This window comes from Thermobia domestica, chromosome 11 (genome assembly GCF_964235325.1).
Source record: "Thermobia domestica chromosome 11, izTheDome1.hap1.1, whole genome shotgun sequence".
NCBI classification, from domain to species: Eukaryota; Metazoa; Arthropoda; class Insecta; order Zygentoma; family Lepismatidae; genus Thermobia; species Thermobia domestica.
Window position 1 is genome coordinate 36,161,545 of NC_137464.1, and position 14,690 is coordinate 36,176,234.

Below are 14,690 nucleotides of genomic sequence, written 5' to 3' on the forward strand. Positions count from 1 at the left end.
GAACAAGCGCGTGTGGAGGCACTGATTCACGACAACAGGAGGGTCACGCTACAGCAGCTAATTATAGAGTTGAAAAAGTCGTTCGGAAGCACCTAGGAGGCTGTCGCTTCGCTTCAGAAGAGGAGATGAAACACTTCGTGACAACGTGGCTCAATACGCAAACTTTACCAGGAGAGAATCTTCAAACTCATCCCTCGATGCGACAAAAGCTTCACTCGATATGGAGACTATGTAGAAAAATGACCAAATGTAATGTACTATCTGTTGGCTGCATTGGTTGTATGAAATAATATATACACGTTTAACTGCAGGCTTTGTAACCTTACTTTCTGAACACCCCTCGCTGTGGCGCCGTGAAATCGGTAAAGTAAAACAGTTGGACTCATGGATGCAGCAAGAGTTGACATCGGCCAAGAAAGACTGCTATCTATAGGTCTGGAGTTTTCTGAGTGTGTGGAATAACAGGGAAGGTTTACCGCATCACACTTCCACTTCGAATGAAAAAATGGATTTGTACGACAATCGTAAACTACCAGGACAATGGAGAATAGTTTCCAAACCACCCATCCACCCGCAGCCATTTTGCTGGTATGGTGGCCTATGTAGAGTGATCCATCACACGAAATTATCATGTGGATCGTTATAGTGTTGTACTTCATAAAATGCACCACTGACCGCAAGCATCTACCAATAATATTCTTATATTGCAGAACAAGGCACGTTTACATGTTGCTTAAAGAACAGTACAAACTTTCCATGATACGCAGTATGAAATCCTTTCTCGTCCATCTATTTTCCTGATGTCCCTCCCACCAATTAACCTCACTTTGGACATCTTGATCCCTTCTTATCAGGAAAGAATTTCCTTGGGCTGGAGGGTGCAACGTGTGGTTGAGGAGTTCTTCGCAGATTCCATACTTCTTTCCTTATGGAATACAATCATTGATCAACCAGGTACTACAATTACACTGTTTTTGGCCTTTGAAAGTGACACACGCAACGGACATTTCACTCGCGCCAATCCATATAAGCCCATTAAATTATAGTATTGTAAGTTGGGTTTTTCTTTTGGTATGTACTCTCAGAACAACAAATATTTTCAGACTACTACTACTATTATTATTATTATTATTATTATTATTATTATTATTATTATTATTAATTAATCTAAGCAAAATTTCAGCCTTCCTTTCTAAAGAGTTGAGACCCACAGTGAACCATCTCATGTCAATAGAAAGGTGAAATATTTTTTTCCTTTCTTCAAACTTAGAGGAAAGATATAGCAAGAGAGGAAGATAAAACTGAAATATGACAGAGAAAGAGAGAGCAAGAAATACAATACTGGTGGAAGAAGTAGAGAGAAAAGAACGAAGGAAGGAGATGCTTCCTACCCATTTTTGGGAGTAAAGGAAGAACGACAGGAAGAAAAATAAATGACAGTAAAATGTCACTGGAATAATAATAATAATAATAATAATAATAATAATAATAATAATAATAATAATAATAATAATAATAATAATAATAATAATAATACAATGGTCAGTCACAAGTCTTTCAATATTTTGGTACACAATATACCTCTATTTATTACACTACAATGAAAGCATGCTAATATTCAAAGTATAATCCCTCGTATCGCACTGCCTACAGCCACCTTCCTGCCCATTCCTCAATTCCACGTCGATACCAGATCCTGTCCTTAGAAGCAAAAAGTCAGTCGCTGCTGTTGGTTGGTAAAACATTGTGATTTCAAGAAGTGCGCCATAGACTGAAATAGGCAGTAATCCGAAGGAGCAAGTTTAGGACTATATGCTGGGTGTGGCATCAGGTCGATGCCATAAAACTCCACCACACAGACAGCATAACTTTATGCTCGAAACGGCTCTGTTGAACGACCGGTTCTGGAACTTTGTTCTTGCTCAAGCACTGTTTTTGCACATTCGGATTTCGGAAAAACATCCAGTTTTCGTCGCATATGACAATCCGTTTCTAGAAACGGATATCACGACAAGTTTGCACACATTCACTCTCCTCTGGGCCTAGGGTCAACTTACGTGGCACATGCGGCAGCTTCTCATGGCTTTCCCAAGTTCATGAAGTTGACGTACTACAGTGGACTCGGATATGCCGAGATGGTTTGACAATCATCGTCTGCTGGTGGATGGATTTTCCTTAAAGACGTGCCGTATGACCTTAGAATCTGTTACCCTAGAGAGACTGGAGCTTGACTGATCTTTCACATTTTTACAATCTACACGAAATTTCTTAAGCCAACGAGCCGGTGTGCTGAGGTTCACTGCTCTTCCCCCTTTCGCACAACAAAAGTTTTTACAAAGTAAAAATATCATCTTAACAATTTACTTTTGTTATATACCACTAGTATTTATTATATATTGCTAGTGTTGTGTCATAAGAAACGTTAATACGAACAAAATCAACATCGGTGTTTTCACGAAGCTTTAACAGTAACACCCGTTAGCAAGGTATTTCTATAAGCCATACAAAAATGAATTACGCAAGGAGTAATTGCCAAATGTTTTTTTAAAAAAAAATTAAAAAATAAATATACAAAAATCGTTTATTATCTAATTGCGGTCAAGTACTTTTTCTTTAAGGATGTAAAACAAAATAAAATAAAATTAATAGTAGTAGTAATAAATTGAACGTCTCATATCTTCAATGGTTCGGACAATGAAAACTAATGTTTCTGAAATATTAGCAGTGAAGAATTCAATTTCTTGTTTCTTTGAAACATTCCAATAAGTATCGCTATAATTTTCATAGTGTGTTCAGTGCACTCAATGTCAAATGACAAAGATTTGATCTGTATCTTCCCCAATACAACGATTTTCATTTTAACAATAGTAATGTGACATAATTTAAATCATAATACAGAAAATTTTTGACGTTTTCAAGCACATACCAAAAATGGCCCATATAACAGATTCCTAACATAGAAGCATGCAAACCATCTCACAAAGCCAGAAACAAATAATGACCTTACCAACACCGAAAAATAAAGGACTGATGAAAATGGCTATCATAGGTCGAAAACACTGAAGAAGCAGAGGTAGCATACATGCTCGGAAGGTGAATTCTTCAGATAATGGGGCCACAACGTGATTGCGAAGCCAAATTAAGTTTCTTGCATTAATCAGCCAGTACATAGGTTCTGTGAAAACAATACACAGCTTAAGAAAGCGGTGAACAAATTTTGAACAAAGCAATTTATAAATGATTGTTTTTATAAACAGTGAAAGATAGAAAAAAAAGATACACAAATTACTTTCCTGTTTTTTGAAAAATATTATGATTTTGTAAGCTATAACTTGAATGACATCTTCCATGAAAAGAAGTATGAGATTTGTATGTACAAGGGCACGTCAATGCATAAGTCGTGAATCTCAAAATGCCGAATGGCATTATATATAGAGCTAGTATATAGGCGAGAAAGATTGGTTGATTTGGAGTTTAGCTTCCTGTACAGCACCGAGGCTAAGTAAGACGTAGACCAACAGACATGGGATCTCAACTACATGAACTTCTACCGGAAATCGAACCCGGATCTCCTGCGGCGGAGGCAAATATAGTTTCTACAGAGTTCTTGGGCGCGAACGAAGAGGCCATATCCAATAGCCCGGGATTAGTTAATGGTAGATGGTAATTGCGTTCAGTGAGTGTATGAGTGAAGAACAGTGCGCGGTTAAGCGTTTTCTATGGGCCGAAGGGCTGTCTTCGGAAATAGCACATCGTGAAATGCGAACAGTGTATGGTGAAAAGTTCATGTCACGGAAACCATGTATAACTCAATTCAGGAATTAAAAAAAAAAAAAAAAAAAAGAAAAAAAGAAAAGAAAAAAAAAGAAAAGAAAAAAGGAAAAAGAAACATCGAGTTCTGTGGAATATGGAACTAAGGAAAGAATGAAGCATGTGAATTCACGTGTGACCAATGACGAGGTAATCCGTGCTGGAGGTTCTACTCATGAAACAGCCTACATCATTTATGAGCAGCTTAAATTCTATAAACTGTATCCCCAATCTGTTCTCCAACAGCTGCCAGATGAACACAAAATAAATAAAATGGGTCTCTCCGTGCAGCATCTCATTCGTTACAAGGCTAACGGGTGGATTATCTTGGTACAGATCGGAACCGGAGACGAAATGGTTGTGCACCATTGTCAACCTTAATCAAAGCGATCTTTCATAGGATGGAAATCTCTCATTCCCAACTGTCAAGAAACGCAAAGTAGTGCAACCGTGCTGGGTAAGTAGTAAGGTGTTGCTGACCGTGTTCCGGAACGTGCAAGACATCATATTGTGGGACTCTGCAGAAACTGCTACAGGCTATGTCACAAACATCCTGAACTCCTGTCATCATATATGATTCTCTTAGATGAAAATGCCCACCCACACAGAAGAGAGATACATAGGGGCGTTAAGATTGTGCGCTTAAATGTACAGGGCGATTAGCCGAAAAATAAAATATATTTCGGGGTGTGAATGTGAGTATAGTATCCTCTATCCACTTTTGGTTCTTTTTTTTTTTTTTTAAACTTACTTTCGTATAAGCATCCGTAACCATAATAATAAATTGAAGAGGTGGTAGCTTTCATCATAAGAAAAAAAATACTCTTAGGAAATTAGGTCAAATACCGCTTTCTTAGAGACTTCCGAAACGTGAAATAAAGAAACTTTGGAACTGAATATTTCTAATTCTACTACCCGAATAGCTCAGGTAGCATGTTCCCGTCCTAGATGTGTAAAGCATACTATTCCGTTCTATGCAAAAATTCACATTTCAAAATCACTCAATGGCGGCGGAAAGGATTTCCTCAGAAGGTGTAAGGGATTCCTGGAAATGTAATCAAGATAAGTCAAGTATGCATGGATCGGATAACCAAGAAGTGTAATGTTTATTTTGATCGAAATCCATATAAAAGAGTCTTCAGATGGAATCAAGTTATTCCTCCCTCTCTCTCTCTCTCTCTCTATATATATATATATATATATATATATATATATTATCGAATAGTTATGCCAGCATATCTGTAGACCAACGTTAATCAGCTGTAGCGGTAGGGTTCCGAACTACGGTAATGAGCTTGCACATGTAAGTAGAATGGGCTTCCATATTTGGAAGAAAAACAGACAGGTAGTTGACATTTAAACCAAAAGGCAATGGTAACGATATAGTACAAAAGGGATTATTGAAATGATGTCTATGAAGTAGTATTTAATATTGCTTTTAAAGATAAAAAGAAATAGCAACCAACGAACTGTGACTTTTATAGTGATTTTCTAGTATGTGTTTCTTAATAGTACATATTTGTATATTCAAATTCGAGTATTGGAAACTGTATCCAATTTATTGTGCTTATTTTCATCTTTCATATCGAGCATCATGTTACAGTGAATTTGTGATTGAGTTTAATATTACGTCGATCGAATGAATTTGAATGTGTTGTTACGCCAATAAATACAATTATTTTGCTGGACAAATGTATACAGTTTCCTTCTCTTGAAGGCTTAAAATATTTGCTACATGGCTCTGTGTGTTCCACATTGAAGGTTAAATGTGATAATTTCTTAAATACTTTATATAACTGTATTCTGGAAGCACCATCAAGTCTAATTTTAATCAAGTCTATTGTAAGGAAGAGTTGCAGAGTAGATTTAACTGGCATACTAAAAATATTGTTATGTGTTACTATGAAATAAAAAAAAAAAAATCGTTTGAGTTTAGATTCGCATAGATTTGTTAAAGATTCGTTTAAGATTTATTCGTATTTAAATATTACTTAGTGTTTGAGTTTTGACCATCCCATTTGAATATTTCATATAAGACAGCAGTCAATTGTAGCAGGAAAAAAAATGTAGTTCTTGTTTATTAATAAAGCAGGATCATTATTATTTGTAGACTCGAGATATTTATATTTTCATACATTACCGCCAAAAACCTCACTAAATTTAACTACTTCATTATTCTTCTTATTGTAGAATATATTTTGTATCGCTGAAAATTAATATTTCATAAAGAAATCTTAAAAATTAAATCTTTCATTTAACCTCAATAGTTATACAGTATTGAGTATAATAAGAGAGTCGTTATCGAAAAAGGTTTCCTTTTAGTAAGTGTCATTCCGAACTAGACTTCTGCTAAAGTTTCAGCTATGTCCGCCACGTGGTTTCATTGTTATAATCGATTGAAGAAACAAACTTAGCATATTTAAACCTTGGCACATACTACCGATGCTATCTTATAGTTCTGAATCATTTAAACAGTCATTTGTCAATTAGGTATATTATGTTATTTACTTAATAACTTCTAGATAAAAAGAGGCTGTTTTATACTGGAAATATCTGTCAAGGTTTAAATGTGAAGGTACCATTCTAACATTTGCCTAATGGAACAGAAGAAAAATACTTAGGTTGGGCAATCGCGGGCCCGATTAGATACAAGAACGCTATTCAATCCTCTATTGTCAGTCGCATTTTCTTTCTATTGTGCCATTGAAACAGCCAATAAGTAACCCCTGGCGTTAGAGGTTACGTTAGGACTTTTCTCTCCTTTTTCTTTGAATCTAAAATGAATAAAATGTACATTAATTATATTCAGTTTAGTACAACACTATCATTGGTATCTCTCATGGTTATATGAAATAAGAAAAAATGACAGGACGTTTGTTAATGCAGAAAACGCTCTTCTTATGTAAATAACCACGCTGCTTTCCTACTTACAGTAGTAAATCCATCCATTAACAGGACTATTTTAATCATATTTGAGAAAATTAAAAAAAAAGCAAATCACTATTTTTTTCAAGATGGAGGTATGAAAATTAATGAAATATAAAAAAGGCATTTTACATTATTTCAGTTCGAGAACTATTGTGACTTATTGATGTTATTCCTCCTTTCCCCGCTTTGTTCTTTGTCGGCGTTTAGCATCCCTTTTCAGTACCGAGACTAAGAGCGCGCTAGCCATTCGACCAGCGGGGACGGGTCCATGGTTGGAATTACAGGACCTGTATACAGCCTACAAGAAGGAAATTGAGCTACAGGCCTACAATACTTTTTAGAGTACATATTTTATAAACGAAACACATTTTTTGCTCTAATGTATGCTGGGGAAAAGCAACTAACAAGTGCTAAAGTTTATGTGTGCTAAACTCTACATACAAGTGTAGTAATATACAAACATATGTGAAAGATCCTAACAAAATATTACGAGAGAGATAGGAAAAAGACATACTCCTTTATTAATATCTAATTTCTTCAAGTTCATGTGTGTATGGTGATAAACTTAATGAGCTGCTAGCAGTTTACACGCTAATACTGAAATAAAATCTGTTACTATACATGCAAGTGTACATAATCTCAATAAACATTTAGAAACTATCTTCAACACAGATACAATCTGTCACATTTTGTTAAGATTAACAACCACTAACGACCCAGGGCATATAAAAGGTTAATGGTTGTTAATTTCATCTTATTTTGCACATTTTAGACTTCTGGTCCCATCTTGCGCTGATTTCGATTCATTACACTTCAAACAAAAGTTCACCATTGGATGCTATTCTATGCCAAGTCAATCCAGTTAAGATAATATTACACACATTTCTAAAACTATTTTTATACTAATTTCCCCATCTAGAACCAGACTTGAAACGAAATTTTTTCGTTTAACGTCCCACAATTATGCACCGAGGTAAGGGAGACGACGGTGATGATAATGAATGGGCAGGTAGAAAGAGGAAACGGGAGAACCCAGAGAAAACTCACATACATAGTGTTTGTCTGCCACAAAACCCACTTGGCACGAGTTGGAATCGAACCAAAACCCCGCGCATCACTGGTAAGCTACCGCCGTTCTCTCGAACCTAATTTATTCGTGCGTGTATTTCTCATACCAGCAACGCGGTCTTCCCATCTGTACAATGTTTGATGAGCCGTATACATTGTAAACTTTAGTGTGATTCTATTGTAGTTATGTCTTGCTTTTCCGTTTCTTTCTTTCTTCACAGAACAGTACATCTTAAGATCTACGATAAGCGATAACTGGATGACAATTTCCTTACATATAACTGACCAAATGGCTACGCCGAAGTGATCATTACAGTTAAACAACCTTACTCTTTAGTAATTTTTAAGTGTATCGTCATTATTATTATTATCCATGCAGATCACTTGCCTCAACGTGACTAACACTTTCGCTTTGATGTAAAAGTATCTGTTTTAAAGCTAAAGTAGAATTACAAACTAAAACAATTTTCTTTTTTTTAGCAGTAAAACTGTTAAAAGGGCGTGAAGGCCACATGCTGACAGTTAATGACTCAGCTTTTTCCCCACCGTTACAAAGGGAGAGCCACCTGCGATTGTCACCAGCTGACATAGAAAGATTGACTTGCTCTTTCCATTAAAAAAAGAAAGAAAAAAAAACTTCTAAATCTTAGTTTTTACAGAAAAGTTCGTTTTGTTTGTGTGCAAGTTATATATACTAATGGCATTCTTCTATTATTCTTTCCCTTTTCCTTCAAACATAACTTCTCCCACGTCTGTGGTTATGTTTACTTTATTTATATGTAACACTGAACTGCTCTAAGTTCGAACAGAAAGAAAGAAACTTCATTAAGCACTTGCCCACAAAGTAAGTCACTGAAGCAAGAAACAAGGACAAAATAAAATAATTCAAATCAAAAGAATTATTTTGTCAAATCCCACTGTGCTTCGATGAAATGTAATCTCATACCATATTTAAACAAAAGAAATTACATGGTTTACACATTACACTTACCGGCATATAATTTCCACAATCCACTTACGCCCTGCATAACTATAGGTCCAAGAAAAAGAACCATTGTTAACATAAGAGGAATTAATGTAGCCGGTAGGAGGCCACATATTCGGAAACCTAACAAATGCCATAATGGTGCCTGAAAAAATGAAGGAGAAAAAAAGCATACAAACAACAACTTATAACAAAATACTATATTACTTACCAGAAAAAAGTAAAAGCATAATCACAACATTAATAAAAAGGTACGGGTCACAGCACTAAACTTTCTCGCTCCAGATTTTTAGCTAAATATCATGATCAAGTTACTACTGAAACATTTACTTACGAAATACGAACAAAATCATGTTTTGGGAAAACTTCGTTGAAGAAAACTCAGCCCCAAAAGTAAACTACCTTCTATAGACTTTTTCACGAGGAATGACATATCATATGTTAGGGTTATTAATAGAATATTTGTTTGAGACAGCAACCAAATCACACGAGTAGAATTCGGGAGAATCATAGAAAAGAAAACTAGCCTTGTGGATATTTTCTTCCCCGTGAGATTTGCGTAACAGTAATGAAATATGAACAAAATCGCCTGAGTCGTTTTTTGAGAAAATCGCCCGAGAAAATTTACCAAAGAGTAAGCCATCCCTTGCGGAATATTTCAGAATAAATAAGTTATGCCATTATTATTAAGTTATTAATGAAACGCTCATTCCTGAACTATGAAGAAAATCGCCTGAGTCGTTTTGGACAAAACTCAGCCCCAAGAATAAACTAACCTGTCTGGATTTTTCACAGAAAACGACTTACGCGATTTTGAATCACTGATTTATAAAATATGAATAAAATCGTTGATCAGTTTTCGAAATAATAGCAAATTTTGATTTTCACCCTTCCGTAAACTACCCTTAATTTTGGAGGGTACGAAGAAAATTCGAAAAACGCCACCTATAGAATCTTACAAACATCTTAGGTTTACAATTTGGTCTCGATAAATTGAACGGTACGCCCTATAGGCGAGTGAACATCTTTTTTACATAGGAACGAACGGATGGATAGAATCCAAAATTCCGTTTTTTTAGCATGTAGTGTCCATGAAACGTGTAAAATCCGTTGAAATCTCGCATTCGAGTTCTTTTTTTTTTTATTATTATTATTTTATTTTTTCACTATCATCATACTTTCGATTTTTTCACTATTACCATACGTTCTTCTCCCTACTATCGCTCGCACGTAAAAAGTATATAACCAGCTTATACCAAAATACTACACGAGGAGAGTCCAAAAATAAGTTTCCTCTCTCGTTTTTCCCAGGAAAGCGAACAGCAATGAAGAAAACAAGATAGCGGTTGCACGTGCAATACACCCAGACACAACTGGGTATCGTTCGCCCGCCGCAGCGCCTGTGCAAAGCGGAGACGAATCTCTCAGTCTTAGTCTGGTAGCTAAACAGAGAAGGCGTGTTTTGACGTCGTTGTCACAGGAAGAAGTGCGGGCGGTTGTCCGCTATGAGTCAGCACATGGTGTATCAAGAGCAGAAATTCATAACCGCCTCGTGGATGTCTACCGGCCTGATTTGATGTCGAAACAAATGGTGCGGAGATGGTGTCGGCAATTAGCGAGGGGCGGCAGCAAGTGCTAGACACACTGAGACCTGGAAGGACGTGCACGGCCACTACAGACGAAAATGTCTAGATGGTGGATGACATGTGGGTGTTGTTGCTGGGGTTTTTGGAGGTTGGAACCATCCCTGCTGCGCGGTACTGTCACACTCTGTCGAAATTAAAGGAGGAGATTCGGAACAAGGGCCTGGCTTTCTCACATCTGGTGTTTTGTTGTTGGATGACAATGCGAGCCCAAACTCAGCGACGGCGTCGCAAAACTATATTGCAACTCTCGGGTGAGAGCGCCTTGTCCATCCACCATACAGTCCTGATCTCGCACCCAGTGACTTCCACCTGTTCCCGGCTTTGAAGAAGACTCTAGGCGGCAGGCACTTTGGAAGCAATGCTAAAGTCACAGAAGCTGTTCGACGCTTCTCCCGTATGCAGAGCCCTGATTTTTCCTGGAAGGGTTTTTTGAAGCTTATCGACCGGTATGACAAATGTCTCAATGTACCTGGTACTTATGTGGAAAAATAAAGATACGTCTGATCTTTAATGTCACATGCTATTTTCGGTCTTGCATCCCCACCTCTGTTCACAGTCGCCTGGGGAAACTTATTTTCGGACTCCCCTCGTATATACTTATCAGAAGTAAAAATACTATTATGACATTAAAGAAAAGTACAATATAAAGCAGTTTGAATAAATGCAGCAGATAGGAAGAGGAGGAAATACTGAAAAAATCAGTAACTAAAATAAAATCAAACAGAGAAAAATCTGAGAAGAGTCCAGGTGGGCGCCACATTGGAATGCATGGGCACGTGGTCCGTGATAGTGTTATCAAGCTGATATAGTGTGGATGAAAATAAAACTAACGAGACAGTTAGTAGAAGTGCAAGCGAACGACAAAATAACGAAGACAACAATTTGTAATATAGGGGGAATAAAGAAACATGGAAATCAATGAAGCAATTAATGAAAGACAATAAGTAAGAAATCGGAGGTAATGCAGAATTTTCCCTCTATTGATGTTTGTATCGTACAAAATTTCAGTGTGTTTATTTATTTTATCTATTAGTTAGAAATTACAAAAAAATTAACTGTTACTTTTTATCACCAAAAAACCTCCAAGAAACTTTTTCTGTTTACATGTAACGTTGAATTAAAAATTATGTAGTCAACTAAAGCTCTATAAGACGTAAAACATTAGAATTTCGCAGACAATAGATGGAAAATCTCCAGAATCGATGAACGAAGCTCCTGCATTAGCACTTCAAATAAAAGCAACGGAACAACCAATGCGTATCAAGTCTGAATTAAAGAAAAATCGAACTTTAAAGTCAGTAAGTATTCGATTTTTGATGACAAAATCAGCTGTTATTTAACAAATTACAGCTTTTTTTTTTTTTATTTTTAAAATAATTTTTAATAATTTTAATATTCCAAACTTAAATAAATGAGCAATAATACTGTATATTATATGTTGTATTATTTACTTCCTTGGGTGTTTTGACGAAGCTGCCGCTGCTGGTTTACTGTCTGTTATCAAAGTTCCTGTTATCCACATTTAACTTTGACTTCCAGCTCTGATATATATATATATATATTTAAAAAAAAATCTCCTTGATTTTCGGATTTGAAACTTGAAAATAACATGGCCGCCGTAAAGAAGAGGATTGTCCCCTTAATGTCTCTCGGATGTTCTTTGATCGTGAACGTTGAACATTTTCGTGTTTATACAGTGTATCACGGATTAATTCATTCTACTTCTCTATATTTATTTATAGTCTCTTAGTTGGAAGCAACCATGCATGTGACGGATGCAGAAGCTATAGTTTTTCACTTACATTGAGAAAGTCAACAGTGGTTCGACGGAATTATAGCTGTACAGAAATTTTTGGGATGCTTAGAGGTAATTGTTTAACTATATAATATGCAACCAATAGTATCTTTAAGCCAAACTTATACGTAGACCTATTGCGATGAATCGTATTGTGTAATTTTCTTTAAACACTCTTTTGTTCCTCAAATATCCTTAATAGGAAAGAATTATACTTTTACAGGCTTCGGAATACTGTGTTCAACACCTCATTCTCCACATTTGGACCAATGAACATTGCATTTCTTGAACTCTAAATTCAATATTGTTTTAAGTGAAGGAAATCATCTCCCCTAGTCCCAACAAACCGGAGCAAAGCATGAAGTTTACTATTTTTTCTTTTAATACTGGAGCAGGTACACGACCACCTGTTCGATTCACAACTATAGATAACTTTTATTAATTTAAAAAATGTTCAGATTGTCGAAAAAAATGCTCTATGTAAATTATAACTAAAATTATACCTCAAGAAGTATTTACGTACTTAAAAAAAACACTTATATTGTTTACCTTTTTTAGCACACTCTCTTGTGAAAAGTAATACAAAAACATGGGTGAGATGAACATCATTATAAACACACTGACGAATCTCTTCTTAATCGTGGACGGATGGTTCCTGTAAATAAAATAGAAATATATATATATATTATGAAAGCTGTATCAAATACTGTGATTTATTACATATGTATGATACTTATATGGAAAATTAAATTTCTGTTATGACCTGTAAGCTAAAAGAACAGATGATAAGTTATTGTATCCGGAGCGCGAGTCTATTTTGCACCTTGAGTTCCTGTTGTTTTCATATTAGTGCATTTAAAAACTCACTATACACCTATATAAACACTATCAAATTTTGAGCGATTGTGCTCCGTGCGCTACGAGTAATATTTTCTGCAAAGGTTGATGTTCCCGCGTTGTGTACAGTTTGTTTCTGCGAGCCGGTTATGCTGGTGCTCTTTAAGACGAAAAGGTGTGTCTAGATCTTCGCTGTTCATTGTGTATCCATCGCCTGTGAACAATTGAGATTATGTCTTTCCATGTGCGCTCACAAATGGTGTTAACTTCAGAACAACGAATATTTCTCGTTAAATATGTCTTCCGTGAGTTTAAGTAAACAGTGAACATTTAGGATTTTTAGATATACCGGTCCCTAATTAGTATACTGTTAAGAGAACTAGGGTTTCCAGATCTTACGTTTCTGCCATAAGTTTTAAGCCTTTCTGGCACGTTTTACGTTACACATTCTCGCTTTTCTCGTAAAACGATTTATTCCTTTTTTTAATTAAACATACATAGCCCTGGATACTTTAAAGATATTTTTATAAGTTAATGAAAAAAAAAAACTGATTTTTCACACACTGTTAACAACACAACCAACTTAGTATTCAGGAAGAAAATGAATAGGTAGCGTTTTTATCTCTATCTAACCGGAGCTCCATTCTTATGTCTAACAATAACTTGGTTTTTTAGCATCTTGGCTTTCGTCTCTCAACACTGTCTCGATTATATCGCAGTTTCATCACACACTACTATCAGGAAGAGAAGCTAGTGTGAACTAACAAAAGCAGAACACCAAATGGTTATGAATTTCGACATGGCCTGCAAGATCTTGCAACGTGTATAACAAAAAAGTGGGATTGCTAACAGGTGCAAAGTATTCAATAAAATACGATAACTTGATAGCGCAGCACAGTGGAGCTAAAATGAACTCCTTGCAGTCACACAGCGGTCGTTATATTTTCGAACTATGAGTTACCAATCAAGCCAAAATAAAAATCTTTGAGTTTTACGTCCCATGGTTATGCCGGTTAGGCTAAAGGAGATGGTGATTATGAGAAATGAATGAAATGGTGGAATGAAGAAAGTGGGAGGAAACGGGAGAACCCCGAGAAAACCCACCCACACGGTGTTTGTCCACCACAAAGTTCACTTGGCGGGAGCAGGGTTTGAAACCGGGACTCCATGCACCAGAGGTTAACGCTCTACCACTGAGCCACCGCGACCCCCAAGGCAAAATAAATTCGTGTGAACAAGAAAATTCTCGATGTAACGGTGCACAGATGGTTCAAGAACGAATGGCTAAAAGCAACAAGGTCCTGGTCATATTTGGCAACCGACTGATCAATGATCATAATGTAGTTTGCAGTAGGAACTTTTGACAGGGTCACATATACATAGGCAGTGTTTTATCCAGTCTTCTGAGTTTCGATGGGGGATCTCAAGCTTTAAGGGGAGAACATATTTATCGTTACGTGTATCATCAAATTTTGTGGGATTCTATAACTTCACGAGAGACCTTCCTCCTAATATGTCTATATAAAACACTATATAAGGAGCTCCAAGACGTCTAGGTTTACGTAGGATAGTCTCAGGTTCACATCTTCACCCCCCCCCCCCCAAAGAAAAAATCAAAATC

The 14,690-nt window shown here is 36.3% G+C and overlaps 1 protein-coding gene across 2 annotated transcripts in view; it reads right to left on the reverse strand.

Annotated features, from left to right (window-relative positions):
* Positions 1-14,690, reverse strand: part of Sras (Ras converting CAAX endopeptidase Sras) — a 36,172-nt gene that overhangs the window by 13,203 nt on the left and 8,279 nt on the right. The window contains exons 2-4 of one of the 2 annotated variants that reach the window (XM_081730371.1): positions 12,782-12,887; positions 8,798-8,936; positions 3,008-3,175 (exon numbers count right to left, since the gene is read on the reverse strand). In XM_081730371.1, the coding sequence (XP_081586497.1) occupies positions 3,008-3,175; positions 8,798-8,936; positions 12,782-12,887 (413 nt within the window). The remainder of the gene's footprint in view (positions 1-3,007; positions 3,176-8,797; positions 8,937-12,781; positions 12,888-14,690) is intronic. The other variant, XM_081730372.1, reaches the window with a different exon arrangement.